Raw genomic sequence first — 26,303 nt, 5'->3', positions numbered from 1 at the left:
ATTCACTGATTTGGAGGATTTTATTTTACTTTATATTTAAAATGGAATGAATTCACATTCCCCTGTCAGTCACACCGAAAAGCTCCATTCTTCCTTCTTCTTTTTTTTTTTTTTTAAGGTGGAACCAGCTGGACCTGGCCATTGTGCTGCTATCTGTCATGGGCATCACGCTGGAGGAGATTGAAATCAACGCAGCTCTCCCCATCAACCCCACTATCATCCGCATCATGAGGGTGCTGCGCATTGCCCGGGGTGAGACAGACACTGGAGGGAGACGTGGGGCACAGACTCCCCTGGGTGGGACAGAGTGCACTGGGGGCTGCCTGTGATGCCATTTCACCAATTGGCTTCTCATATCTAATCTTTGATGGCCATAGAAACTCAGGGCTTGATTACAAGAGCAGTTATTCTGGATTAGCTATTCCAGATTAACTCCATGTGTGGACGCTCTTATTCTGGAATAAGAGTGCCTTAGGGCACGTCTTCACTACCCGCCGGATCGGCGGGTAGCAATTGATCTATTGGGGATCGACTTATCGCGTCTAGTGAAGACGCGATAAAATCGATCCCTGATCGCTCTGCCGTCGACTCCGGAAATCCACCGCGGCAAGAGGCGGCAGCGGAGTCGACGGTGGCGCGGCAGCGGTCGACTTGCCGACGTCTTCACAGCCAGGTAAGTCGACCTAAAATACGCAACTTCAGCTACGCTATTCACGTAGCTGAAGTTGCGTATCTTAGGTCGACCCGCCGCTGTAGTGTAGACCTAGCCTTATTCTGAATTAGCTTAATCCATTTTGGATTACATTTATTCAGAAAAAAGCACTCTTATTCCAGAATAAGAGCATCCACACATGGAGTTTAATCAGAAATAGTTAATCCACCACCTTATTCCTGATTGATTTTCATGTGTAGACAATCCCTTACGCTTTCTCCCGATTGCCCTCAACTTGACATTTAGACGCACCTTTGTCCAGGAAAGCGGTAGTGGCTTTCACTTTGTGAGAGGGACCAAAACGATTGGCAGATTTTGTGAGAAACAAATTCTTTCTTCTTTTCTTTTGTAATGCAAATGTTGCTGTAATTTTTACAGAAAAGACCAAGGGCCTATATGATTTGCACTGGGGAGGACAGATTTTCAGTGATGAGGGCAAATACTTGCCAAGCTGCATTTGCAAAAAGGAGACGGAGGAGGGAATGAAGCGGGTGTAGAAGGATATGGAATTGGAGTAGGAGAGATTGGTGATGTGTGGTGTTGGGAAAGGGAGGGCCAGTGTGCAGGATGTATGGGGATAGGATGGAAGGGACCAGAGTGGGCATGGAATGAGAGAGAAGGGGTCATTAGTATGCAGAGGAATGAGTTAGAATGGAAGGGACCATGTGGGGGGACATGGGGGTGGGGCATGGAAGGAAAATGGCCAGTTGGAGAAGGAGTGAGAGGTTGGTGGGTCAGTTTTACAATGGAGGAGAGTGGCAGAACACCCACATGGTGTGCTCCTTCTAGTTGTCCTGGCATATTGGAAGCAGATTTCTCTCCCTTGAGTCCCAGCACTGAGTGACACTTTTGTTTTGGTTCTGGTACCAGTGCTGAAGCTGCTGAAGATGGCGACAGGGATGCGGGCGTTACTGGACACAGTTGTGCAAGCTCTGCCGCAGGTAAAAGAAACCAGCTACTAGAAAGATGCCCCTTTTGTGCACCAGTCTTTCCATTCATTCATTTCCCTGAGCGCGCCTAGAATCAGAGAGACGGTGTCTGCTGAGGTCTTTAAGATAGTGGCACGATGTGCCAGAGGGTCGTGCTCATGTCGAAATGTTAACCACGTGGTTACATTCATTTCTTTCTGGCCTTGTCTGCTCACGACTTTATCCCCCCATGGTGTTACTGAATAAAGCAATGCTCCATTCCTGGGTGAGAGCTGCTTCCCTGCTTTATTTCTGGCTGCCCCTTCCCCCTTGCTGCTGTCACTTTCCTCACACTCATTTGCCATGAGGATGGAGAGCAAACCGTGGCCATTTTACGGAGAAAGCAGATGTTCAAGTATCTCTTCTGTGACCTTCTCGTTCTTACCTGTGACGGGTTGGATCACAGAAACCCCCTTGGGAGCTGCCACCCGATGTGCCAAGACTACCCCTGCTCCTGTTTTCCCTGCCAGCTCAGGACTCCAGCACCCTGTCTTGCTGAGCCAGACACTCCCGTCTGCTGCAACACAGACCCAGGGTCTGAATCACTTGCCCCAAAGCTGCAAGTTTACCTGAAAACAGCTCACAGAAGTTTGCTTGTCTTTAGCACTCAGATGCCCATCTCCCAATGGTGTCTAAACCCAGATAAATCCGTTTTACCCTGCATAAAGTTTATGCAGAGTAAACTCATAAATTGTTCGCCCTCTATAACACTGATAGAGAGATATGCACAGTTGTTTGCTCCCCCAGGTATTAATACATACTCTGAGTAAATTACTAAATAAAAAGTGATTTTATTAAATACAGACAGTAGGATTTAAGTGGTTCCAAGTAGTAACAGACAGAACAAAGTAAGTCACCAAGCAAAATAAAATAAAATGCGCAAATCTATGCCTAATCAAACTGAATACAGATAATCTCACCCTCAGAGATGCTTCAGTAAGTTTTTCTCAGACTGGACACCTTCCAGGCCTGGGCACAATTCTTTCCCCTGGTACAGCTCTTGTTCCAGCTCAGGTGATCGCTAGGGGATTCTTCATGATGGCTCCTCTCTCCCTCTCTGTTCTCTTCCACCCCTTTATATATCTTTTGCATAAGGCAGGAACCCTTTGTCCCTCTGGGTCCCCCCCTCCACTGGAAAAGCACCAGGTTAAAGATGGATTCCAGTTCAGGTGACATGATCACATGTCACTGCAAGACTTCATTGCCCACTTGCCAGCACACACATATACAGGAAGACTAACTGGTAAACACAGCCATCTGCGGACAATGGTCCTTGTTAATGGGAGTCATCAAGACTCCAAACCATCATTAATGGCCCACACTTTACATAATTACAATAGGCCCTCAGAGTTACATTTTATATTTCTAGTTTTAGATACAAGAGTGGTACATTTATACAAATCAGATGATCATACTCAGTAGATTATAAGCGTTGTAATGATACCTTACAAGAGACCTTTTGCATGAAGCATATCCCAGTTACGTTATATTCACTTATTACCATATTTTTTCTAAAACTATCCCAGTTACATTATATTCACTTATTATCATGTTTTTATAAAACCATATAGACTGCACAACGTCACATTACCCACTTGTGCTCCCTTTCCACTGTTCTCTTCCATGCTGTGCTTGTTTCAGCTCTGCCACCGCCTGCTTGCTTGCTTTCCATTTCCCTCTTCTCCTTGGTCCGCAAATGATTTTGAGCCTCTCATCCCACGAGAAGCAGTGACGCTACCTGTGGTGGAGCATGCAGAGCATGCTGTAGAGCATGCAACTAAATGCCTCCTGAAAGGCAGCTAGACGGAAGGATTTCACGAGCTGTGAGTGGCAGCTGTTTTGGAATGAGTTATTCAAGCGCCACTTCATGCAGGCATCAGGCCTGCTGAGAGAAGCCCCCGTGATGGATGAGCAGCCAGAGAGACAGTTCTCTTCTCTTTTGGATCCTCCAGAGAGACATGTTAAGGAAGGAATAATGGCCCCAAGTAGCTCTATTGATCATAGATCAGATCATTCCTCTGGCAGGCCCAGAGCAGACAGTAATCTTATCCGATATCGAAATGCACAGGCATTTGACAGCTGATTTATCAGGTAACACACCAGTGTTCGTGAATGAGGCTGGGCTGGAAATCAATCTGGGGACAGCATGAGCAGTTACACAAGGAACTTAATTCTGATATTTGTGTCACTAAACCGTGTCCATCTGAATTAAAGGAAATCACCTGGCACAAGAACGAGATGGAAACACAGTTTCCAGTCTTCACTGAATTCTGGGCTTCATCTGACTTCCCTCTATTTATTGAGATTATTTATTTATCACAGTAGCAGTGAGGGGCCCCAACTTAGACCAGGGCCCTATTGTGCTAGATGCTATAATGGAATCATAGAGATGTAGGGCTGGAAGGAACTTCGAGAGGCCATCCTGTCCAGTCCTGTGTGCTGAGGCAGGACCAAGGAAACGTAGAGAAACCCTGACAGGTGTTTGTCCAACCTGTTCTTAAAACCTTCCAATGACAGGGATTCTGCAAGCTTCCTTGGTAACCTGTTCCAGTTCTTAACTACCCTGATAGTTAGAAAGTTTTTCCATATATCTAACTTAAGTCTCCCTGCTGCAGATTAAGCTGATTACTAGTCCTTCAGTGAACATGGAGAACATGTGGTCACTGTCCGCTTTATAACAGCCCTTAACATATTTGACAACTGTTATCAGGTCCCCCCTCAGTCGTCTTTTCTCAAGACTAAACATGCCCAGTTTTTTTAACCTTTCCTCATGGGTCAGATTTTCTAAACCTTTTATCATTTTTGTATAATATGCAGAGTAAGAGACAGCCCCTGCCTCAAAGAGTTTACAGTCTAACTAAACAAAGTCAGTGCCATTTTCTCCATTTTACAGATGGGGAAACTGAGCCACCGAGCTGCAGTAAGTTGCTTAGGGTCACTTAGGGATTCTGGGGCAGACCTGAGAATTGAACCCAGATCTTCTGAATCCCAAGGCAGTACCTTGGTCACAAGGTCACCATTCTTCCATGCTTGATAAATCCTGGGTTTTTCACATTATTTCACCAAAGAACCTCACTGCTAAGCAAGAGTTCTTAATATCTGCCCCTGCACACACACAAACAACTATTAAAAGAAGGTGCCCCCTTGCAAAGAGTACTGGGTCCAGGAAATTCCAGTAGGAATTTCCGGCACTGAAGGAGTCTAGTCAGGACCTTCCTATCTGATGGCCCTTGATTCTGTAATAGGGATAGGTTGACTTCATAATAAAGTTACATTATGGAGGCATCAAAAATGACTCCACAGTCAAAATTTTGTTAAAATGTGCTCTTAAGGCAATACTAAAACCCCTCTGTTTCACATTTAAATGATTTAATTTAGTCTCTATATTTTACACACTAACTCTTCAGGGGACAATTGAATTATCCATAATACTATTTTTCTCTAGGATTTATTAACATTGGCAGAAGAAGTATTTTAAAACAATCTCTCCTTTCCCTGGCACTCTCTTCTCCAGTCTAGACCTTTCTCTTTATATTATAGAGCAGAGAGTCATCAATGATTTTGACTTGCTAATGGCATGGAAGGCTTCTCTGGCTGTCCTGTTTGAATCCCCTGCCTGTCTTTGTTACTCTGCAACCATTCTGAAAAGTGAATAAATATGTAATTTAAAAAAAAATCCCTTTTGGAGATTTATCCCTGAGCATCTCAGCTTTTTTCAGCTCCCTGTGGCTAGAACCCTCTCCTCCCCCATTCAATGTGTACGCACAAGTGCACACACACACACACATGTGCTGACATCTCACACACAGGATGCTTTTTAAATTTTTAAATGTAACCAGACCAGAGTTACTCCCCTCCTTCATCAGCACCTTGCCTAGCTCAGCCCACAGAGCTACCAGCTGGCGTCAGCTACTTCCCTTTTCTGCTGCTGCCCAGTCTGCCTTCTGGACACACTGTCCTGTTCCTCACACTCCCCTCTGCAGACAACAGAGCCAAGAATAGGAGAGGCAAGCAGGGATATTGGGGAGGGATAACAGGGAAGTGCTTTCCCCTGTTACTGCTGGCACAGCTCCCGTGGTGCACCACACAGCAGCCCCATGGGAAGCCCTGCAAGTGCCAATAGCTGGGGGCATAGAAACTGGGCTCTCTCCCACAGGCTACCTGCTCCTTCCATTCCAAGCTCCTCACACACAGGCCTAGTTCCCTACTTGAGTCCCTGCAGTCTCTCTTCTCCCTTGTTCCCCTCCCACCACACACGTCAGGAGGGCCTGGTTCATTCCTTCTGCCCCCTGCCATATGCCTACTCCTGTGGTGCTCGCTGATAGACCTGCTCTCACCCTCTTCTGCCCCCACATTTGACTAGTACCTTAACTCCCACAGTGCACCAGGCAGCAGCACTGAGAGAGAGCTCGGCAGCTGGGGAGGGGGGCTCTCCGGGGTCAAATTTTACTCTCGACTCATACTTCGTCACGTGTGATAGGCTTCACGACACCATACGTGCCTAAATGTGATTATCTTCATCTCTCTGGGCTTGAAGTCTGAGGGGTGGGATTGTGAGGAACTGGATGACCGTCTATAGGCTACAAATGAAAGGAGCTGTGGTGGCTGTGAGTGGCTTTGAGGGTTATGATGTTTGGGTAAGAAGGCCTGGGGAGATGAGGTTGCTGTGAGCATGACTGGTGACTTCCTGGGTTCTGAGTGGTTGCGTGCATGAAGTTCCTAAAGGTTTCGGAGTGGAAATATTTGATGGTGTTCTGTTGCTGCTGCTTGAGTGATGCTATCTGGCTTGGCCTGGTGTTATTCAGTCTCACCTGGCTTGGCTTGGGTTAGGCTGATACGGTTCGGTTTGGTTTCAGGTGGGGAACCTCGGACTGCTCTTCATGCTCCTCTTTTTCATCTACGCTGCCCTAGGAGTGGAGCTCTTTGGGAAGCTGGGTAAGTTTCAAGCGTGCCATGCTCTTGGGTGAGCCACAGAATTGCAACAACAACAACAAAAAATGTCAGTTTCCCATATTGCAGCAGGCCCTGTTCTGATTTAATGAAAAGGCTGGGTATTCCGATGACTTTTATCCTCCTCTCTGGGTATTTGCCGTGATAGGAATTTCCGTCTTTCAAAAAACCTGTCTGAGAATGAGAGAGATAGATGGCTTTCTCTCATTCTTAAATCTTTGCTTTCCATGCACTGCCTCAGCAAATCAGCCCCTGTCTGTCCCAGTGCCAGCCAAATGGCTACAGGGAAGACTCAGGAGAAATTCATGCACTCCTCTGGTCCATGCTGACATGTATCAATGGGCAAAACTTTCAGCCAAGTACATGAAGAGGGGCAGAAAATCTTCTTTCACACCAAGAGGATTAGGCCCTTGATCAAGTGACTACTGCTGGGTGTTCTGGGGGTAGCATTTTGCCACTCTTACTAGTATGCCGAGTACGTCTAGCTCACTTGCACTTGCTATGCTGCTGACTGTAGCAGGTACACCCTCAAAATCCCTTCATTTTAATGGATGGTGCCAGCACAGCAAGCTTGCAGGCATAGATCGGCAGCCATGGGGTAAGGGAGAACTATGTTTTGGACTATTAAGCATGCTGGGAGACATCCCTGGGAAATGAGTTATGCTGATTGATATCCTGGGGTTGGGGTGATTATTCTGATACTGCTAGACAATGTCCAACCATTGGTCATTACTGTCATGGACCCAGCCCATGGGACTATAGACTGGAGCCACTGAGTGCAGACTTCTGGATGTGAAGCCAATAAACTCAGAGTGGAATGGTCACAGGGGGTCTTATTCTGAGTCCCTGGCACACTCTGAGAGCTAGGAACGTATCCATTGCACAATTATAAATCCTTTCTTTTGCAGTGTGCAATGACGAGAACCCCTGTGAGGGCATGAGCCGCCATGCCACCTTTGAGAACTTTGGGATGGCCTTCCTCACGCTCTTCCAGGTCTCCACTGGCGACAACTGGAATGGAATCATGAAGGTAACATGGGCCTCCGAGAAGGAGAAATTCTACGCTGGAGTGGGAGGGATCAGCACTGCTTGGAACTGTCAGTGACTGGGACATGGATGGCCATGCCTAGGGGTTAGAGCGGGCGTCAGAACCGGAGTCAGAGGCCCAATGCCAGAGCCAAGGGTCACAGCCGGAGTCAGGAATCAGGGCCCAGGGTCAAAACTGGGTTACCTGGAGTGAGGCTAGGTAGGAGCAGGGCTGGGTCCAAGACAGAAGCTGTTGCAGCCAGGGACAAATACTTAAAGCAGCAGCTGCTGCTGGGTTTGAGAGCCGGTCTGCTGACTCTTCTAGTCAGTCAGACAGTGTAACCTGTTAGGGAATCTAGTACAGGCCAGCTGCACTCATTGCGGGCCTGGAGACTGGATCTGTTGCAGGCCCTGTTTTCTGACAAGAACTGTTTTCACAGGAGCTAGATGATGGGGAGAGATAGCTCGCTGCTTTGAGCATGGGCCTACTAAACCCAGGGTTGTGAGTTCAATCCTTGAGGGGGCCATTTAGGGATCTGGGGCAAAAATCTGTCTGGGGATTGGTCCTGCTTTGAGCAGGGGGTTGGACTAGATGATCTCCTGAGGTCCCTTCCAACCCTGATACCAAAAAAAAAAAAAAAAAAGAAGTAGATGTTGGCTTGCCAGTTCAGACCACTGGCCCATCTAGTCCAGTATCCTACCTCCTGCCAGACTAGATCAGACCATTGGCCCATCTAGTCTTGCAGGCAGCTGGTGGAGAGAAGTGCAAACTCTCTCCTCAAGGAGCAGGACAACAGTGTGGCCATACTGAGAAGGGAGATTCACCGCCATTACCACCCTAGCCCCTTCTCCCAGGCTGAGTCGGGGGTGCATTTGGTATGACACACACCTGGAGCTGCAATGGGAATGGCTTGTGATTTAGAAACCTCAGGCAGATAAGTTTTCTCTCCTACGTTCAAATCATATTGCTCCAAATTAAATAGCTCACAGGGATTCAAGGGGGGGGGGAATGGACAATTCTTTGGACATGGGTAGTGTCTTTGGGAGATGAAGGGGATTAGGCACTTAGTTGCAGTGACTCTTGCTCACACTTGCAGGATTAAAATGATCACATTTGCAGATCTGGAAGGAATTTTCTCCCTAGGCCTATGTGGAAGAGGGCACCTGTTTCTGGAGCACTGAGCAGAGATTGTCAAATATGATGGTCTTCCTGTGATTGCCGGGGGCACTGGGCACTGAGGATCCCATATGCTCAGACAGCACCGGGTATTGGAAGACCTTAGTCCTGCCTGGCATTGGATTCTGTGTTTTTTGACTGAGGGAGCAGCCAAATTTAAATTCTTACTCTAGTCCTTCTCTCCTTTTTCCCACCACTTCCTCTTACACCTGCCCTTTCCTCAAGGATACCCTGCGGGACTGCACCCATGATGACCGGAGTTGCCTCAGCAACCTGCAGTTCATCTCGCCACTCTACTTTGTCAGCTTCGTGCTCACAGCCCAGTTCGTTCTCATCAACGTGGTGGTAGCTGTGCTTATGAAACACCTCGACGACAGCAACAAGGAGGCGCAGGAGGATGCGGAAATGGATGCCGAGATTGAGCTTGAGATGGCACACGGGCTCTGCCCCCGCAGCGTGGGCTCCCCGAGCTCAGGACGGGGAGGAGGAGGTGGAGGAGGTGGGAGAGTGGACCCTGAAGGACATCTGTGCATGAGATGTTTCTCTCCAGCACAGGTGGGTAAACCCTTGTGCTTACCAGCAAGACTGCAGCAGGCTGGAGTGGGGAAAAGGAGGGCAGTCTAGATGATTTAGGGCTTAGTATAATGGGATACAGACTGGTGACTGGTTTGCATTCAGGTCTAGCTTGGGTGAATTGGGTTGTGCCGGTGCATTGGTGGAGTTGTGTGGGGCCAGGACTGGAATAGCAAAGGGTGCAGGGAGTACTACAGGACAGGTTGGAGGTGCATTGTCAGAGCTGTGCAAGAAGCTCAGGATTATGATAGGAGGGGTGCTGCAGGTCAAGATTAAGGTGCATTAGCAGAGTATTTTGTGTGGGGAGCTGAGGATTGGAATAGCAGGAGATGGTGCAGTACAGGAGTGAGGTGCATTGGCAGAGCTGGAAGGGAAGCTTACGCAGTGCCTGTCTGCACTGGCAACTAGTGATGTTAGTCCCTCCATTTCACATGAACACTAAAGCCTGGTCTAACTAAAAAGCTAAGTCAACCCAGCTTCATCGCTTAGGGGTGTGAAATGTAGCTATGCCTAACTCCCGGCATAGACAATGCTAGGTCGATGGAAGAAGTCTTCCACAGACCAAGCTACCACCTCTTAGGCCTGGTCTACACTGGGACGGGGGATCGATCTAAGTTACTCAATTTCAGCTACATGAATAATGTAGCTGAAGTCAACGTACTTAGATCGACTTACCGTGGTGTCTTCACTGCAGTGAGATGACTGCTGCCACTCCCCTGTCGACTCCGCCCGTGCCTCTCGTGGCGGTGGAGTACAGGAGTCGACGGGAGAGCGCTTGGGGATCGATTTATTGCATCTAGACTAGACGCAATAAATCGACCCCTGCTGGTTCGATCGCTGCCCGCCAATCTGGCGGGTAGTGTAGACTTACCCTCAGGGAGGTGGGTTACCTACGCCAATGGGAGAACCCTCCTGTCAGCATAGGTAGTGTCTACACCAGGGGTTTTCAACCTTTTTTCATTTGTGGACCCCTACAAAATTTCAAATGGAAGCACGGACCTCTTTGGAAATCGTAGACATAGTCTGCAGATCCCCAGGGGTCCATGGACCACAGGTTGTAATCCACTGGTGTACGCTGAAGCGCTGCAGTGGCACATCTGTAGTGTTTCAAGTGTAGACAAACCCTACGTGCTGGATTCTGCCATCATCACTCACCTTAAGTGACACCTTGCGCCACGACCAGCCTCACTGACTTGAGCGAGGTTGCTCATAGAGTAAAGTGCTACTCCCTCTGAGTAAGGGTGGCAGAATCTGGCCCTAAATTCGCACAACACATTAAAGCAAAAAACTCTGGGTTCTTTAAATAATTTCTCCCATCCTCCCCCTTTCTTGTCCCCTAGGAGAACTTATGGCTGGACAGTGTCTCTTTAATTATTAAGGACTCCTTCGACGGGGAGTTAATGATCATCGATAACCTATCGGGCTCCGTCTTCCATCATTACTCCTCGCCGGCCATGTGCGAGAAGTGTAACCATGACAAGCAAGAGGTAACCTGCGTGCGAGGATGGGGAGGGAACCCCCCAATACACACACACATGCTCATACCCTTGAGGTTTCCCTGAGGAGAGCTCCATAGATTGTTTAGACAGAAGCTTCGACCTTTGTTACTACAGTGAATTTCTGATATTGGCCTGTCCTCCTAAGCAATGGGAGGCACGTATGTACTGGTGGAAAGCAGGAAGGAAAGGCAGATGTACCAGGAAGGATGACAGGAGAGAATGAACTAGAGGTGGAGATATCATTGCTGTGTATCAGTTTTTCACTTAAAGAAGAGATTTGTTTATGTGAAGGACACAGTGTATCGTCCCCAAATTTTCAGCACTCAGGGCCCAATTCTTAGAGCATTTAAGCCTATGCTTAACTTTAAGCATGTGCTTTCTGAAGTCCCTTTGATGTCCATGGGAGTTAAGCACGTGGTTAAATGCTTTGATTAATTCGGGCCATAATCAGTGAGGAAAGATTGGATTTTCAAGTAAGTCTGTTAATTAGTGTGAGTTAAAATTAGGGCTGTTGATTAATCGCAGTTAACTCACACGATTAACTCAAAAAAATGAATCACGATTAAAAAAATTAATCGTGATTAATTGCAGTTTTAATCACACTGTTAAGCAATAGAATACCAAGTGAAATTTATTAAATATTTTTGGATGTTTTTCTACATTTTCAAATATATTGATTTCAATTACAACACAGAATACAAAGTCTACCGTGCTCACTTTATATTATTATTTTTATTACTAATATTTGCACTCTAAAAACGATAAACAAAAAAATAGTATTTTTCAAATCACCATATACAAGTACTGTAGTGCAATCTCTTTATCGTGAAAGTGCAACTTACAAATGTAGATTATTTTTGTTACATAACTGCATTCAAAAACAAAACAATGTAAAACTTTAGAGCCTACAAGTCCACTGAGTCCTACTTCTTGTTCAGCCAATCGCTCAGACAGACAAGTTTGTTTACATTTACGGGACATAATGGTACCTGCTTATTATTTACAATGTCACCTGAAAGTGAGAACAGACATTCACATGGCACTTTTGTAGCCAGCATTGCAAGGTATTTACGTGCCAGATATGCTAAACATTCATATGCTCCTTCATGCTTTGGCCACCATTCCAGAGGACACGCTTCCATGCTGATGACGCTTGTTAAAAAAATAATGTTTTAATTAAATTTGTGACTGAACTCTTTGGGGGAGAATTGTATGTCTCCTGCTCTGTTTTACCCACATTCTGCCATATATTTCATATTATAGCAGGCTCGGATGATGGCCCAGCACATGTTGTTTCTTTTAAGAACACTTTCACTGCAGATTTGACAAAATACAAAGAAGGTACCAATGTGAGATTTCTAAAGATAGCTATAGCACTTGACCCAAGATTTAAGAATCCGAAGTGCCTTCCAAAATCTGAGAGGGATGAGGTGTGAAGAATGCTTTCTGAAGTCTTAAAAGAGCAACAGTCCGATGCGGAAACTACAGAACCCGAACCACCAAAAAAGAAAATCAACCTTCTGTTGGTGGCATCTGACTCAGATGATGAAAATGAACATGCGTCGGTCCGCACTGCTTTGTATGGTTATCGAGCAGAACCCGTCATCAGCATGGACGCATGTCCTCTGGAATGGTGGTTGAAGCACGAAGGGACATACGAATCTTTAGTGCTTTTGGCACGTAAATATCTTGCAATGCCAGCTACAACAGTGGCATGTGAATGCCTGTTCTCACTTTCAGGTGACATTGTAAACAAGAAGCAGCCAGGCAGCATTATCTCCTGCAAATGTAAGCAAACTTCTTTGTCTGAGCGATTGACTGAACAAGAAGTAGGACTGAGTGGACCTGTAGGCTCTAAAGCTTTATATTGTTTTATTTTTTAATGCAGGATTTTTTTTTTTACATAATTCTACATTTGTAAATTCAACTTTCTTGATAAAGAGATTTCACTACAGTACTTGCAATGGGGGAATTGAAAAATACTATTTCTTTTGTCTTTTACAGTGAAAATCAAAAATAAATATTAACTGAGCACTGTGCACTTTATGTTCTGTGTTGTAATTGAAATAAATATATCTGAAAATGTAGAAAACATCCAAAAATTTAAATAAAAGGTATTGTTGTTATTGTTATTGTATTATTGTTTAACAGCGCGATTAATTGTGATTAATTTTTTTAATCATGCGATTAATCGTGATTAATTTTTTTAATCGCTTGACAGCCCTAGTTAAAATTAATTAAAAAATGGCCCATTAAGGAAGTTTTTGGGTCTCTTTTTTTTTGGAAGGGATCCTTCTAGCTAAAAATGACTTCTTATTAAGGATGGGAGTTTCAAAATCACATAAAGGACTTAGGAGCACAAGTCCCATGGACATTCCATGAGACTTGTGCTCCTAAATCACTTTTAGGTGGTTTTGAAAATCCTTCCCTAAACCTTTGGAATTTCCATTAAAACTCACTGAAAACGCTGAAAGAAATTAGGTTGTAATTAAGTAAAAATTTTAACAATTGTTGTACCTAACTGTTATGATTGTGGTTAGAGTTGTGTCAATAGCTCAGGTTATTCTTATATATTGTCAATGTGATATCAGCGGTAACACAACCAATGATCACCATTCCCTGTCTAGTTAATTTGCATTCTACAGTTTTATTGGTTGAAATGAGTTAGCAAAGTTAGAATGTCAAGAGTTCTCATTGGTAGATTACTCTCTCCTCTGTACATAAAGAGAGCAATGGATTAGCTCCATGCCCCTGGGTCCAAGGCACCAGGCCTTCTCCTCCCAGCCACAGCCTTCTCAATGAGTCTTCCTCAGAGGCAGCAATAGGCAAATGCTGCTATTCTTCTCCAATTGCTGAGTCTTCAAGCCCTCATCCACAGGGGGCATGTGGTGGTATACACAAGATTTTGATAAGTGACTAGTAATTTGGGGTGCTTGCATTTTTGGGTGCCCAACTCAAGGCCCTTCAAGGGGCCTGATATTTAGAGAGTGAGTGCTAAGCACTTTCTGTTAATCAGGCCCATTTAAGGCATCCCAGGGTGGGCACCCAAAAAATGAGGCACCCAAAATCACTTGTTGCTTTTGAAAATCTTGGCCATAATCTTCAGCATCATGCATGGGGAGGCAGGTGGCAGGAGAATTTTCCCACCCTCTCATGCAAGAAGGTAGGCAGCAAAATCACCACACCACCACCAAGGGGTAGGGTGGCAGAATTTTCACAACCACAAAGGGTACTTGTGGTGGCATCTTCCCCCATGGTAACAAAACTTTAGAATCCAAGTCAAGGGAAAGGGAAAGTAATAGGGCTAAAGAGAAAGATGATGAATCATGGACTTTCATGAGCATCATTACTATGTATGTGCTGCTGTATGCAGCTGAATTATGGGTAGGTGACAACCAGCAGTAGCCTTGAGCACTCCCGCTAACCCTACAGATAGAGTGACCAGACGTCCCGATTTTATCGGGACTGTCCCGATATTTGCTTGTTTGTCCCGCGTCCCGACCGATGTTAGGTTGGGACACTGGACAAACAAGCAAATGCTCAGGAGCCCAGAAGTGCTGGCGCCACACCCCCGCCCCGACTCCGCCCCCTTCTTTCCCCATTGGCTCCCTCCCCAAATCCCCGCCTCTTCCCCAGGCTCGCCATTCCTCCTCCCTCCACAAGCGCTGGAGGGAGGCCCTGGAGATGCAGGAGGAGCGCGGTGCCGTGAGTGAGAGTCCGGCCTGGCCCCGAGCGCAGGCAGGACTCAGTCGGGCGGTAGGGAGAGTAGGGGGGCGGCCTGCGGGGCCAGGCGGCGGCTGTTCTCCCCCCCGGGCAGCGGGACTCGGGAGCAGCTGCTGCTGCAGCTCCCACTGCTGCGGGGGGAGGAAGCGGCCGATGGCCAAGCTCGGTGGCTGCGGCTCTGGTGCCCGGGCCCGAACCCCCCGAGCCCGGGCCTGCTGCGGGGACCTAGCAGCGCGCACGCTGCGCCCAGCCCCTGGCCAGTCGCATCTGGGCTGCTGCCCAGCTGGTGCTATCCCGCGGCGGCCCCGGGGCGGAGGCATCGGCAGCCCAGCCCCTTTCGTTCCCCTGCGGGACCCGAGCAGGACGGGGGGGCTGGGGCCTGCTGCCCCCACTCCAGGTCCGCCGCGCGATTGCACCAGCTGGGCAGCAGCCCAGACGCGACTGGCCAGGGGCTGGGCGCAGCGTGCGCGCTGCTGGGTCCCCGCAGCAGGCCCAGGCTCAGGGGGTTCGGGCCCGGGCGCCAGAGCCGCAGCCGCCGAGCTTGGCCATCGGCCGCTTCCTCCCCCCGCGGCAGTGGGAGCTGCAGCAGCGGCTGCTCCCGAGTCCCGCTGCCCAGGGGGGAGAACAGCTGCCGCCTGGCCCCGCGGGCCGCCCCCCTCCTCTCCCTACCGACCGACTGAGTCCTGCCTGCTCGGGGCCAGGCCGGACTCTCACTCACGGCACCGCGCTTCCCCTGCGTCTCCAGGGCCTCCCTCCAGCGCTTGTGGAGGAGGGTTTTTTGTTTTTTGTTTTTTGTTTGCTCTGCCCCCCCGCCACGCCCCCCCCCACGTCCCGATATTTGACCTGGGTGATCTGGTCACCCTACCTACAGACATCCTCTGGGTCCCCAGGGTCTCCCATGCCTACCTCAACTCAGCATGTCAGCAAAGCTTCTAAGCTCAGCAGAATTTCTCTGGCCCCCCTTGGGTCTTTCTTTGAGTCATCTGCCCCCTACTTCTCAGCTCCCCCAAGTTCCATACCTTGATTCCAACTTCTGGTTCCAGATATTCTTCCCTGCAGACTTTTTGAAGTCTGAAGGATCTGCTGTGAACATTAGTAGATTCCACATTGGGTCAGTGGTTCCTGCAGACCTGTTAAGGTCTGCAGCAGATTCTGTGGACTTCAGAAAGTCCACAGGGATGCAAAACTGGGAGAAGCAGCAGGAATCAAGGTTTGGAGCATGGGAAAGGAGGGAAGGCTGGTGAATAGTAGGAAGCTGATTTCCAGAGGATAGCTGGGAAACCAAGGTCATGCAGAGTTTCTCAGCTCCACAGAGTTCTTTGAACTCTGGCTCCTCATGGTTCCCAGGGCCCTACAGTTCTCCTGGTTTACTTGGTCCCGTTTCCTATCAGAACATAGGGGCTTCAGCAGGTTTCCTCCTGTCTGCCTGTCTTGTTCCCTATGTATGTCATAACCATGTCACATTGTTAAAAAAACACAGGAGCTCTCCAGACAAAATTCCTTTGTTAAGGTGGAGTTAAGGTTGAGAAGACATACAGGAAGACAGCATAAAACAAAATTTGGATTAAAAACACAGCAAGAAAAGTATTTTGAAATATTAACGGAAAGAAAACAGCAATTTCATTAAAAAAAAACCACACAGACAAGCACAGGTGGCCAGAATGATAACCACAATCAATAATAATTTTTTTTTAAATATAAAAAAATTACATTAAAAGAAAAATAAGAATAAAAAAAGTGTGCTAAAAATGAGGAAAGTGAAAACAACTATGAAAGAATTGATTTGTAATTTAAAAAAAGTTCCAATAACCACTTTAGAATTATAAATTATTTTCCAAAGTTGATATTTTTGATTCATATAAATACATTCTGGAATTTAAAGGAAATTATTGATCAACTCATGCAGGAACAATTTAGCATTAAAATTTAGATATTTTTATTTTCTAAATCATATTAAAGTAAAATTAAAGTTCAACGTTTTAACCAGATATATGCATCATTATTTTATATGCATCATAACATAATTACATAGTATAAAACTTTTGTGAAAAACAACAAGGAAATTCCACCAGAAGAACACTATGCTGTGTAACACGGAAGGCTGTCCAGATACAACCACTAACATTAAAAATCTAGGATGTACACAGACATTTCAAACACTCTGTAGAGTAATCAATCAAAATGTACATAGACAGAGCACATTCTTCATTTGGCCCTATTCAACGTGTGTGTGCTTCGTCAAAATTATAAGGAAGCACCATGCCAAAACAGGTTGAAACCTGCCCGGTGACAACACTTGCCTACAGCCTTCAAGCTGTTCCCTTCTTATCTAGGGCTTGATCCAGCAATGTACTAAGTGCTCCAGCTCAAAACACTACACATGCTTAAAGTTCTTAAGTATGTGCTAAGTGTTCTGCTCTGTCAAGCGAAAGTGGTCAGCACTAGAGCCATGCAGATAGTGAAGTTTTGGGTTTGCTGGTGATTCCAAAAAAATTGTTTTGAGTCACCCCAAACCAAAATTTTGAGCAAATTGAAAAGTAAAAAAAAAAAAAAGTGTTTTGGATTGAACAAAATGTTTTGTTTTGATTTCGAGAAGTTTTTAAAATGTATTTGCATGTGTAAAAAAATTAAATTGAAGGAAATTTCTAAACAAAAAGTCATTTTGATCGGAAAACTCGAAAAATGTCAAAATGAAACGCTTCAACTTTTGGGGAATTTTGGGGGGGAGGGATTTTTTTATATAAACAGTTTGGTGAAGTGGACACAAATTTGCAAAATGTTTCAGTGTTGCCAAATCTGCATTTTTCACCCAAAAAAGGTTGGTCAAAAGATTTCGCTCAGCTCTACTGGGCATCTTGCAGGACTCAGCCCCTGGAGCCTTGTTTTCAAAACAGTTCTTCACACAAAGATTGTCATGATTGCTTCCCTATTTTCAAAGGGATGATCTGGTGGCCCCTTCTGGCCTTGAACTCTATCACTCTATAATTTGTTATGTCTGGATCTAGTCATTTTTCTAAGGGATATAAGAAGTTCGGTGACTATGCATGTGGCCATCTTTGAATTTTTTAAACCAATCTACTGATATAGTGAACTGCCCACTGTCATCATTTCATTTTTACTTCGTCAAGTTTATTCAGGAGAGTTCTAAGTAGTCTGTAGTCTATAGAAGTTGTAATATTAAAATATAAGAAGACCCTTGTTCTCTTTTCATGTCATTGCTATCATTTCATTTTCTGTCTTTATGAGGTTTGCGTACACACTAGCAATGTGTATTGATGGTCCATGGAGTGTTTAATCCGCAGCCCAGGGTTTGTCAATGAAAAATGGTGAACAGGCTTTGAGCCTGCTCGTTGTCTATTTATGACTTTGTTAAGTATGTCTTTTTGTGTAAACTGCGAGATGGACAGATTTGCAGAATAGCAGTTCAACAAAGAGTAAAGTATTCTTGTGTTTTTGGTCACTGATGATTTGAAACGCTTTGTTATGGCTGAAGGAGGTTGTCTCAGATTTTTTCCTATTTCATACTTACATGCCTATAGGGACAGAGTTAAGGTTGTTTTGGTGAAAGGTTTGCTTATACATCATGGATGAGCACACACGTCGAATGGGGCTGGATTCAGACTGTGTTTCTAGACCATAAATTGTTGACTGGTTGCTGAGTACTGGTTGCTGAGTAGCATGACATAATGCAGTTGTGGGTTTCTGAGTTTGTTAATGCTCTGAGTTGGTGGCTTTTGTATTTGAGCAATCTGAACAGTTATACAACATGGTGTTCTTGTGTTGGAACAACTTAATGACTATGGATGTCAGGTCTCTTTAAAAATGTAGATCAGGTTTTTTCTTTTGTTTATTACAAGTGAATTATCACTCTGAAGGAACAAGGAGTATGGTGGCACCTTAAAGACTAACAGATTTATTTGGGCATAAGCTTTCGTGGGTAAAAACCTCACTTCTTCGGATGCATACCCACGAAAGCTTATGCCCAAATAAATCTGTTAGTCTTTAAGGTGCCACCAGACTCCTTGTTGTTTTTGTAGATACAGACTAACACGGCTACCCCTTGATACTTGACACTCTGAAGGAGTCCTCTTCCAATCACTGACACTGGCAAAGACCACTAAACTTCCAGCCTGAAGGAGTCATATCACCAAATCATCTTCTTATTGTTATTCACATAGTGCCACTGGTGCACCCAGTCTGTTCAAACACATAGGAGGACAAGATCCCAGTCCTGAAGGAGCATGCAGCCCTAAATAAGACAGATACAACAACAATAAAGGATCAGGTGCAGGAGTAGGAGCTAGCCCTGCTCTAGAGACCAGTGAGGGAAGGCTGAGGGAAGGAAGTATGTTTGAAGAAGGAGAGGGAGGCTGCTTGGCATACAGGAAGAAGGAGAAGCTTTCCAAGTGTAGAGGAGAGATGCAAATGGGAGAAGGCAAAGGAAGCACTAAGGAGAGAAGGTTGGGGAGGGGAGTGTAGGGTGTAAAATGGGATGGGGGATGAAATGAACAGAGATGTAGGCAGGAGCAGAGCTGTGCAGAGCCTGAAAGCTGAGAATGGTGAGCTTTGTTACACCTGATAAAGAGGAAGCCAGTGAAGGGAATGGAGGAGGGAGTGCCATAGATAAAGCAACAGGGAGGAGAAGATGATGTTAGTTAAGGTGTTGGATAGATTAAAGGTGAGAGAGGGAAGAAGCAGAGAAGCCAGAAGGGAATAGGTTATAGTAGTGACGGTGAGAGAGAATCAAAAGCATGACACTGGCATGGACTGAAAGTGGCATGCTTATCCCTGGCATGAAAGAGCCTTCACACTATTTAATTAGGACAATCTTCATTAGCCCCAGATTGAGGGGGCCTTCTCCTCATCCAGCATCAGAGCACACTCTGTTGTCTCCAGACTAGGGATTTGTGTGCACAACATTTAGTTTGCAGCGAGGTGGGGTGTGAATCCACACCGCACTAGCCTAATGTGGGCTGTCTGTCTGCATGGACCCTACTGAAGGTCAGAGAGGACTAGATTAATGAACTGTTAATGCATGGCAGCAGGTCCACAGGGAGAGTCCGTCTGCCAAAGGCTAGTGCAGGCTAGATTCGTACCTCAGCTTGCCATGAACTAATTGTTGGTGTATGGGATTTTTCCCCACTGCTCTGTCTCTGGGGCAGACTATTATCCCCAGACTAAGGAAGTCCTCTCCTGGCACTGACTCAGTGAGCCCTACACTCGAGGAGCCTGGTGCCAGACTCTGACCCTGGGACAGACTCTGGATTCCCCTCTCCATCTTTCACACCAGGGGAGTCTTGATCAGGGAACCCATCATCTGGACTGGTCCCTGGCAGCTCCCAGTTTTCATTTCCATGCTTTACTAGAAGTGGGTTGTCTCACCAGGCCTAGCTCTGGGTTAGGAAATACATAGTATAAATAAAGGAATTTTTTTTAAGTCAATCTCAGGTGTATGGGCTCTCTCCCTGCACCCATCCAGCCTTAAAACAGCAGGATTGGTTGAGAAATAGATTCAGGCCATATCCTGTGACAGCTTCTTTCTCCTCCTGTAGGTTCAGCTGGCTGAAATGGAAGCCTTATCCCTCAACTCAGACAGGTCTTCTTCCATCCTGCTAGGGGATGATTTAGACAATCGCAGCATCTGTCAGTTGAGTCCTAAGGAGACCAAGGTAGGAGCATCCTAGGTATTTGGGATATATGCATACACAGTGGGAAGCGTGTGCATCCTCCCAGGTCCTGAATGACACGTCTTTCCTTGAAAGAGCCACCATTCCTCCTAGCAGTGGTTTGGCAAGAACCCATTCCTCACTCAGGGCATGGGAGTGAATCCCGTGAGGGTCTGGCTTTTCCCAGTGGAGGAGGTTACAAGGAGTGAGTGTCTCCTCTCCTCTTCACTTCTCCGTGCTGTCTGAGACAGGGTCCATCACAGAACTTATGTGCACACAGCACAAACCATGGGAGGGGCCTGCATCTTGGAACACAACCACAACATCTGTTGGCCAGCTGATCGGGTACATGTTCCTCTTAATGTGCCGCACTCTGTACCTCTGTCCCAGCGCGGCCTGGAGTGCCATGTATTCCCCTACTGATCACACTTCACTCTCATGAAGAATGTGAGTGTCAGACACTTAGCAGCAACTCCTCCCCTAGAGACTTATCACTCAGACAGATCTGATGAGAACACGGAGGGGGGTGCAAGCTACAGCTCCTTTCACCGCTATCAATGGCTGACTGGAAATATATTTAGGGGGATGGGGATGTAACCCTTTGGAATGTCCATTTGCTAATATGAATGTGCACTGTCCAGGTATCTTCATAATCCACCCCATCTCCAGAGCTTGCTCAGGCAGCTTCACCCCATCCGTGTGATTTTTAATTTCACAAAGGATATCTCTTTAATTTTTTCAACAGGATGGCCAGAACAGTCTTGACTCCATGGGCATGGGAGATTTGGGGGAATGTTTCTTCCCGTTAACAACTACAGATGCTTCTCCAACTCCGGAAAGTTACTTGTGTGAAATGGAGAAAATCCCTTTCAACCCCGTCCAGTCCTGGCTGAAGCATGAGAGTAATCAAGGTAAAGAAAGTCCCCTCCATTCTCCTTGACAGTGTGGTCGTTTGATGCTAGCTCCACTGACAGTGCAGACTGGTTCAGTTAGTCTGACCTGGCTCTGCTTTATTTCGGTAAGGAATACAGTTGATATGATACGGGATTTCACTAAAGAAGAATTCACTCTCAATTTGCCAATCTCAGTGTGGTGCAGGGCTTAATTTGTAATGAAAGAGGTGCCGGGGCTCAAGCAATTGATTTACATTCATAACTGATGCGGCAAGCTCAGAGGTGCTGGGGCTATGAATTGCCAAACTTAGAGGTGCCGGGGTTCAGTCCTGGCAAGCCCTGGCACAAATTAAGCACTGGTGTGGTGCTTGCTTGGTTTCCCTGGCACCTTTTATAGTGACTATTGTCTTTCCTCAGAGTTGCCCTAGACAGACAGATGTTCACAGTCTTAAAGGACATGATTCTTTTTTACACTAAGGTCCCTTTGGACAGCTGAAGCAGGATGCAAATGAGAATGAGGTCCAAAGACTTCAAAGCCAGTGTCACGTCAGCTAGCAATCGGGTGGATGAACTGTGCTAACTCTGTAGTGTAGACGGTGCCACCATCTCCTGAGACCATGCTCCTTATCTCTAGGGTCCGTACTTTCATCTGCCTTGGAAACAAGAGTCCTAATTCCACTTCTGAGCACATGTCTCTGGTCTTATGGGGTCATTGAGCTCCCCAGTCACCTTTTTGTGTATTTCCCTTTTCTACTACTCTGCAGGAGCCCAGTTGTAAGTCCGTTGACTTCAGTGGAGTTGCACCTGGGTTAAATTTGGCCTATCATGTCTCAGCCTTTTTCTCCAAGGACATTTATGTGGGGGGGGGGGGGGGGATGTTGCTCCTAGCTCTGATAATGCTTCCGAGTCTGTTACAAACTCTGGTAATTATGTGGAAAGTGGGACCAATGGAATGTGTGAACACTCGGCACTCCGGATCCATGCCTGGGAGTACATGTCACTAAACACCTTCAGTTTACAGGGCTTACAGGACCCTTACCTTGGTAGAAACAGAGACTCCAAAGTGGATCAATGGACTCTTGAGGTCTTATTTTTCTGTTTTCATTCCACCTCCTTGCCCCACTCTGCCAGTTCCCCCCAGACCCTTCTCTCCAGGTACGTCCAGGCCACTGTTACCTGTACCAGCGGAGTTTTTCCACCCAGCCATCTCTGCCACCCAGACTGGGCAGGAGAAGGTTTCCTGTCCAGGCAGCCTTCCTAAAATCTCTCTGCAGGGTTCATGGGCATCACTGCGATCCCCAAGTGTGAACTGCTCACTACTCCACCAGGTAAGGGCCCTGCTTCCCACCCACCCACCCACTATAGTGGCCCCTCATGTGTACCCAAGCAAAGAGGGAGCTGAGGGGAGGAGAGAGAGAAGAAGGGCTTAGAGCAGACATGCCAAACCCACAGAAATAAAAACAGAAATTGGGCTTGTTTTTGGCTTAATTGGCTTGTGAGTTGCTTGTTGGCTAGTTTTTGTCTCGTTGTAGCTTGTTGCTTCTTTTTTTTAATTGGCTCCCGGCAAGCAGGGGCAAGGATGGGGCAAGCAGGGGCAAGCGGGGGAGAGAGTCAGGGGTGCACAGCGAGCCCACCACAGTCCCAGACTGCACACCTGGGGGATCTAGTCACATAGAGTGTTGGGGTTCTTAGGGATTGGCTTGTTTTGGCCTTGTTTTGAAATGGGATTAGCTTGATTTTTGGCTTTTGTGAAAGTTGGGGTGCTTATTTACCACATGAAAGTGCACTGGATCTGGGGGATCAAAGGGCTAGATCACTACTGGGAACAGAGAGTACACTAGGTTGAAGAGTTATTCATAGTGAGTACTAGGGAAGAAGGAGCTGGATGGCACTGGCCCTGTGCCTCCAGAAAACATGCACTGGCCTGGTTTGGGTCACAAGTTAGCTTGACAGCCTCAGTCTAGATCCAAGTAGGCATGAGTTCACATTGGCTCCTGAGCGTTGCCTCCCGGGCTCCTGCTGCTTGGATGGCAGGTATAAAGAGGTAGCCCCAGACACCCCTGTTTATAGGTTTGGTGCTGATCCTGCTAATGGCAGCAGAACGCTTCCCACTTAAGGACTTGGTCTGGTGGCGGAGAGGGCATTAGCCCTTGGGTTCAACACATGTAAAAATAGTCTCGGCAGGAGTTAAAGAAGGTGGGTAGGATGCCAGATGTGTTCACAGGGCCCAAGCAGCGGGGCAATGAAGTCCGAATAGAACTCGAATGGACCTTTCTTCATGCCCACACACCCGGTGCTTGTTAGGTCTGTATCCCATCCAGATGGACTCTGTGTCCCTGGCCTTGTCTCTGTTCATATCCCATCTGGCCTCTATCTCCCAGGTAGATATTGCTGTTTGTCACTTAGGAGACTGGGAAGAACAGAGTATAGAGGGGAAATAAAATGTATTTGAGAAACACAGGTGGTGGAAAGGAGAAGCCATGAGGACTCCCCTACTGTGCTTATGCTAAGGTGTCTCCTGAATGGCTCATGTTCTGGGCTGCAGGAGAGTGAAGTTGAAGAAGGGTTGGCCTATTCCAGAGGAAGAGAAAATCAGACACCCTCTAATTCACCTATGATAAACCCTGAGGTCTCCAGAACCCTTTGTTATAAACAACTAAAATGTGAAATAACAAAGGAGACCAACAAAACAGAGAAATTAAGGCTGTTTTTCCCTCCCTTTGGGCTCTCCCCATCTCCACATCACCTTATTGAACAATTCTGACCCAACATTTTTTCATCAGAATTTGCCAGTTCATCAAAACCAAAATGTTCTGCGGAGATGGTTGATTTTGATGCAGTCCCGACAGATCCCTGCCTTGTTTCCAGTCAGCACACCCACCCAGCTCCTCAGCAGGGCAGGCTGACGGGGAGCTGGGAGCCCTTGCTCCTCAGCAGTGTGGGTTTGCAGGGCATATGCCCCTGGGGCAGCCTTCCAGGTGGATTGCCCCAGAACCCGGCTCCATGGCCTTTGGCCGAGAATTTCAGAATATTTGGTTTGCATTTCAAATCCGAGTGAAACCAAATTTCGAAATACCAAAATCCATTGTGAAATAGAATTACCTTTCTCTGCCCTGCTCCGATTGTGACCTTATCGCCTGATGGTGACAATGGAACAGACAGTCCCACAGCTCAAAGGCACCCATAGAGGCTGAATACAGGGTCAGAGATGTTCTGGCCATCTAACTGGTGCTTTATAGGAGCCCTTCCAAGTGGACTGTAGCTTGCCACATTTCCGTCTCACCCCAGTTGCCCCAGATGCAAGGAACTGAGATTGAAAGCTTTCCCTTTGTTGCATATTGTTCTCAGGCCACGGAGAGCGACACCTCCCTCGATGACAGCAGGAGCAGTAGCTCAGAAGGCAGCTTGCAGACCACCCTGGAGGACAGCTTGAACCTTAGCGACTCACCCCAGTGTACCCTGGACCTCCCGGTGGCACTGTGCCCGATGCCAACGGCTGCCACCCAAAGAACCATGGCAGCTCCGCTTTCCCCTGCATCCCGGAGGCGGAACCTGCGGGGCCGCGGGATATTCAGCCTGCAGAACATCAGGCGGCATCAGCGGAGCCACAGCAGCGGAGGGAGCACAAGCCCTGGGTGCACTCATCATGACTCCATGGACCCTTCTGACGAGGAGGGCGCGGGGAGCAGCCTGAGGGGTGGCAACAACAGCGAGCAGTCAGAGACCCTCAGCAGCCTCTCCCTGACATCCCTTTTCTCACCACCCCCACCACCCCCAGGCCGGGCCCTTGTAAAGAAGTGCAACAGCACAAGCAGCCTCAGCGCCAACCCCTCCTCCCGAGGGCCCACCACCAACGAAGCCAAGTCGTTCTACTCGGTTGACCCCCGGGGGTTCCTCTCCATGCCCTCCTGGGTGACGGACTTCTGCAAGGACACCCCCTCGCCGGGTGATGGTGAGGGGTCAGACAGCCCCGATAAACTGGGGACGGCAGACCGCAGCTCCCCACTCCCTTCTGAGCTGGAGCTGGGCAATGGAGTCAGCAAAAGGAACAGATGAGGGTCCCTGGGGTAGGGAGGGGAGCGAGCAGCGTGGGCAAGGGCGCGCCTTGTGCTACCATTTCCCAGCAGCAATTCCAAAGGATTGTGGGGAAAAGAAACACGTAAACACAATATATAAATATATATATATAAATATATATTTAGTAAATACTCTGGTACTGTACCTCCAAAGTGTGAGAGAGCGAAAGCAATATGGCAACATTCCCGCCCATGCGCTGGACCGGGAGCACCACCGCAGAGACACCAGTGATGAGGAGGGCACCGCTGGGCTTGGAGGGACTGGGCCCACCAGCCAAACACCTGCCCGGGTGGCAGCCGTTTAGTTATATACATATACATAGAGAGAGAGATTGATTTATTTATTTTTTTTACTGAGCGACTATGACTTCCAGAAAGTGCTAAGCAGGAGAAAGGGTGGGGGGACTTGGGGACATTCTTTTCAAACAGGGAGGGGGAAAGGAGATAAGAACCCAAGGAGGGTTTGGTTGTTTTTGAGAATGTCATTCATCATTCATACTTCCATTTTGAAAATTAATGATCCTGGGCCGGCTCCTCAGCCAGTGTAAATCAGCAGAGCTCCATGGAGGTCCTCAGCTGGAGTAAATCAGTATAGCTTTGGTTTCAGTGGAGAAATGCAAGTTGACACCAGCTGAAGATCTGGCCCAGACAGCAGGAAAACCCAAACGGAGGGGGAGCATTGGAAGTGATTTGAGGTTACTTTGATGAGTGTGTGTGAACGCAGCAGGAATGCTCTGGGAAGGGAGGAGATGGAGGCAACATGGCAACTGCTGAATGTGTTCATTTAATGGTGTGTTTTGTTTTATTTTATTTTATTTATTTATTTACTTGGTTGGGTTTTGTCTTTTTATTTTATTCCCCCCCCTCACCCCACCCCAAAAAAAGAAAGAAAGAAAGCTGCTAAGAGAAGAAACTCAGATGTTCAGGGTTTGTTTCCCCCCCACCTTAGGTTTCTGTAATTGTGACAAATTTTATTTTAGAAGCCCAAAGGCGCAAAAACTGTCTATAGAGAATCGGATCTGTTATTTTTTATATATCTA

General features: G+C 47.0%; 1 protein-coding gene across 1 annotated transcript in view; it reads left to right on the top strand.

The window, feature by feature from the left end:
- Positions 1-25,243, top strand: part of CACNA1I (calcium voltage-gated channel subunit alpha1 I) — a 244,787-nt gene extending 219,544 nt beyond the window's left edge. Inside the window, exons 27-36 of the mRNA XM_065422053.1 lie at positions 119-252; positions 1,583-1,653; positions 6,537-6,615; positions 7,539-7,660; positions 9,059-9,388; positions 10,747-10,893; positions 20,181-20,297; positions 21,040-21,205; positions 22,319-22,515; positions 24,536-25,243. Of these exons, the coding sequence (XP_065278125.1) occupies positions 119-252; positions 1,583-1,653; positions 6,537-6,615; positions 7,539-7,660; positions 9,059-9,388; positions 10,747-10,893; positions 20,181-20,297; positions 21,040-21,205; positions 22,319-22,515; positions 24,536-25,243 (2,071 nt within the window). The remainder of the gene's footprint in view (positions 1-118; positions 253-1,582; positions 1,654-6,536; positions 6,616-7,538; positions 7,661-9,058; positions 9,389-10,746; positions 10,894-20,180; positions 20,298-21,039; positions 21,206-22,318; positions 22,516-24,535) is intronic.
- The last annotated feature ends 1,060 nt before the right edge of the window (positions 25,244-26,303 follow it).

The sequence above is a fragment of the Emys orbicularis genome, chromosome 1, assembly GCF_028017835.1.
Source record: "Emys orbicularis isolate rEmyOrb1 chromosome 1, rEmyOrb1.hap1, whole genome shotgun sequence".
NCBI classification, from domain to species: domain Eukaryota; kingdom Metazoa; phylum Chordata; order Testudines; family Emydidae; genus Emys; species Emys orbicularis.
This window is presented reverse-complemented; position numbering and strand designations above follow the sequence as displayed.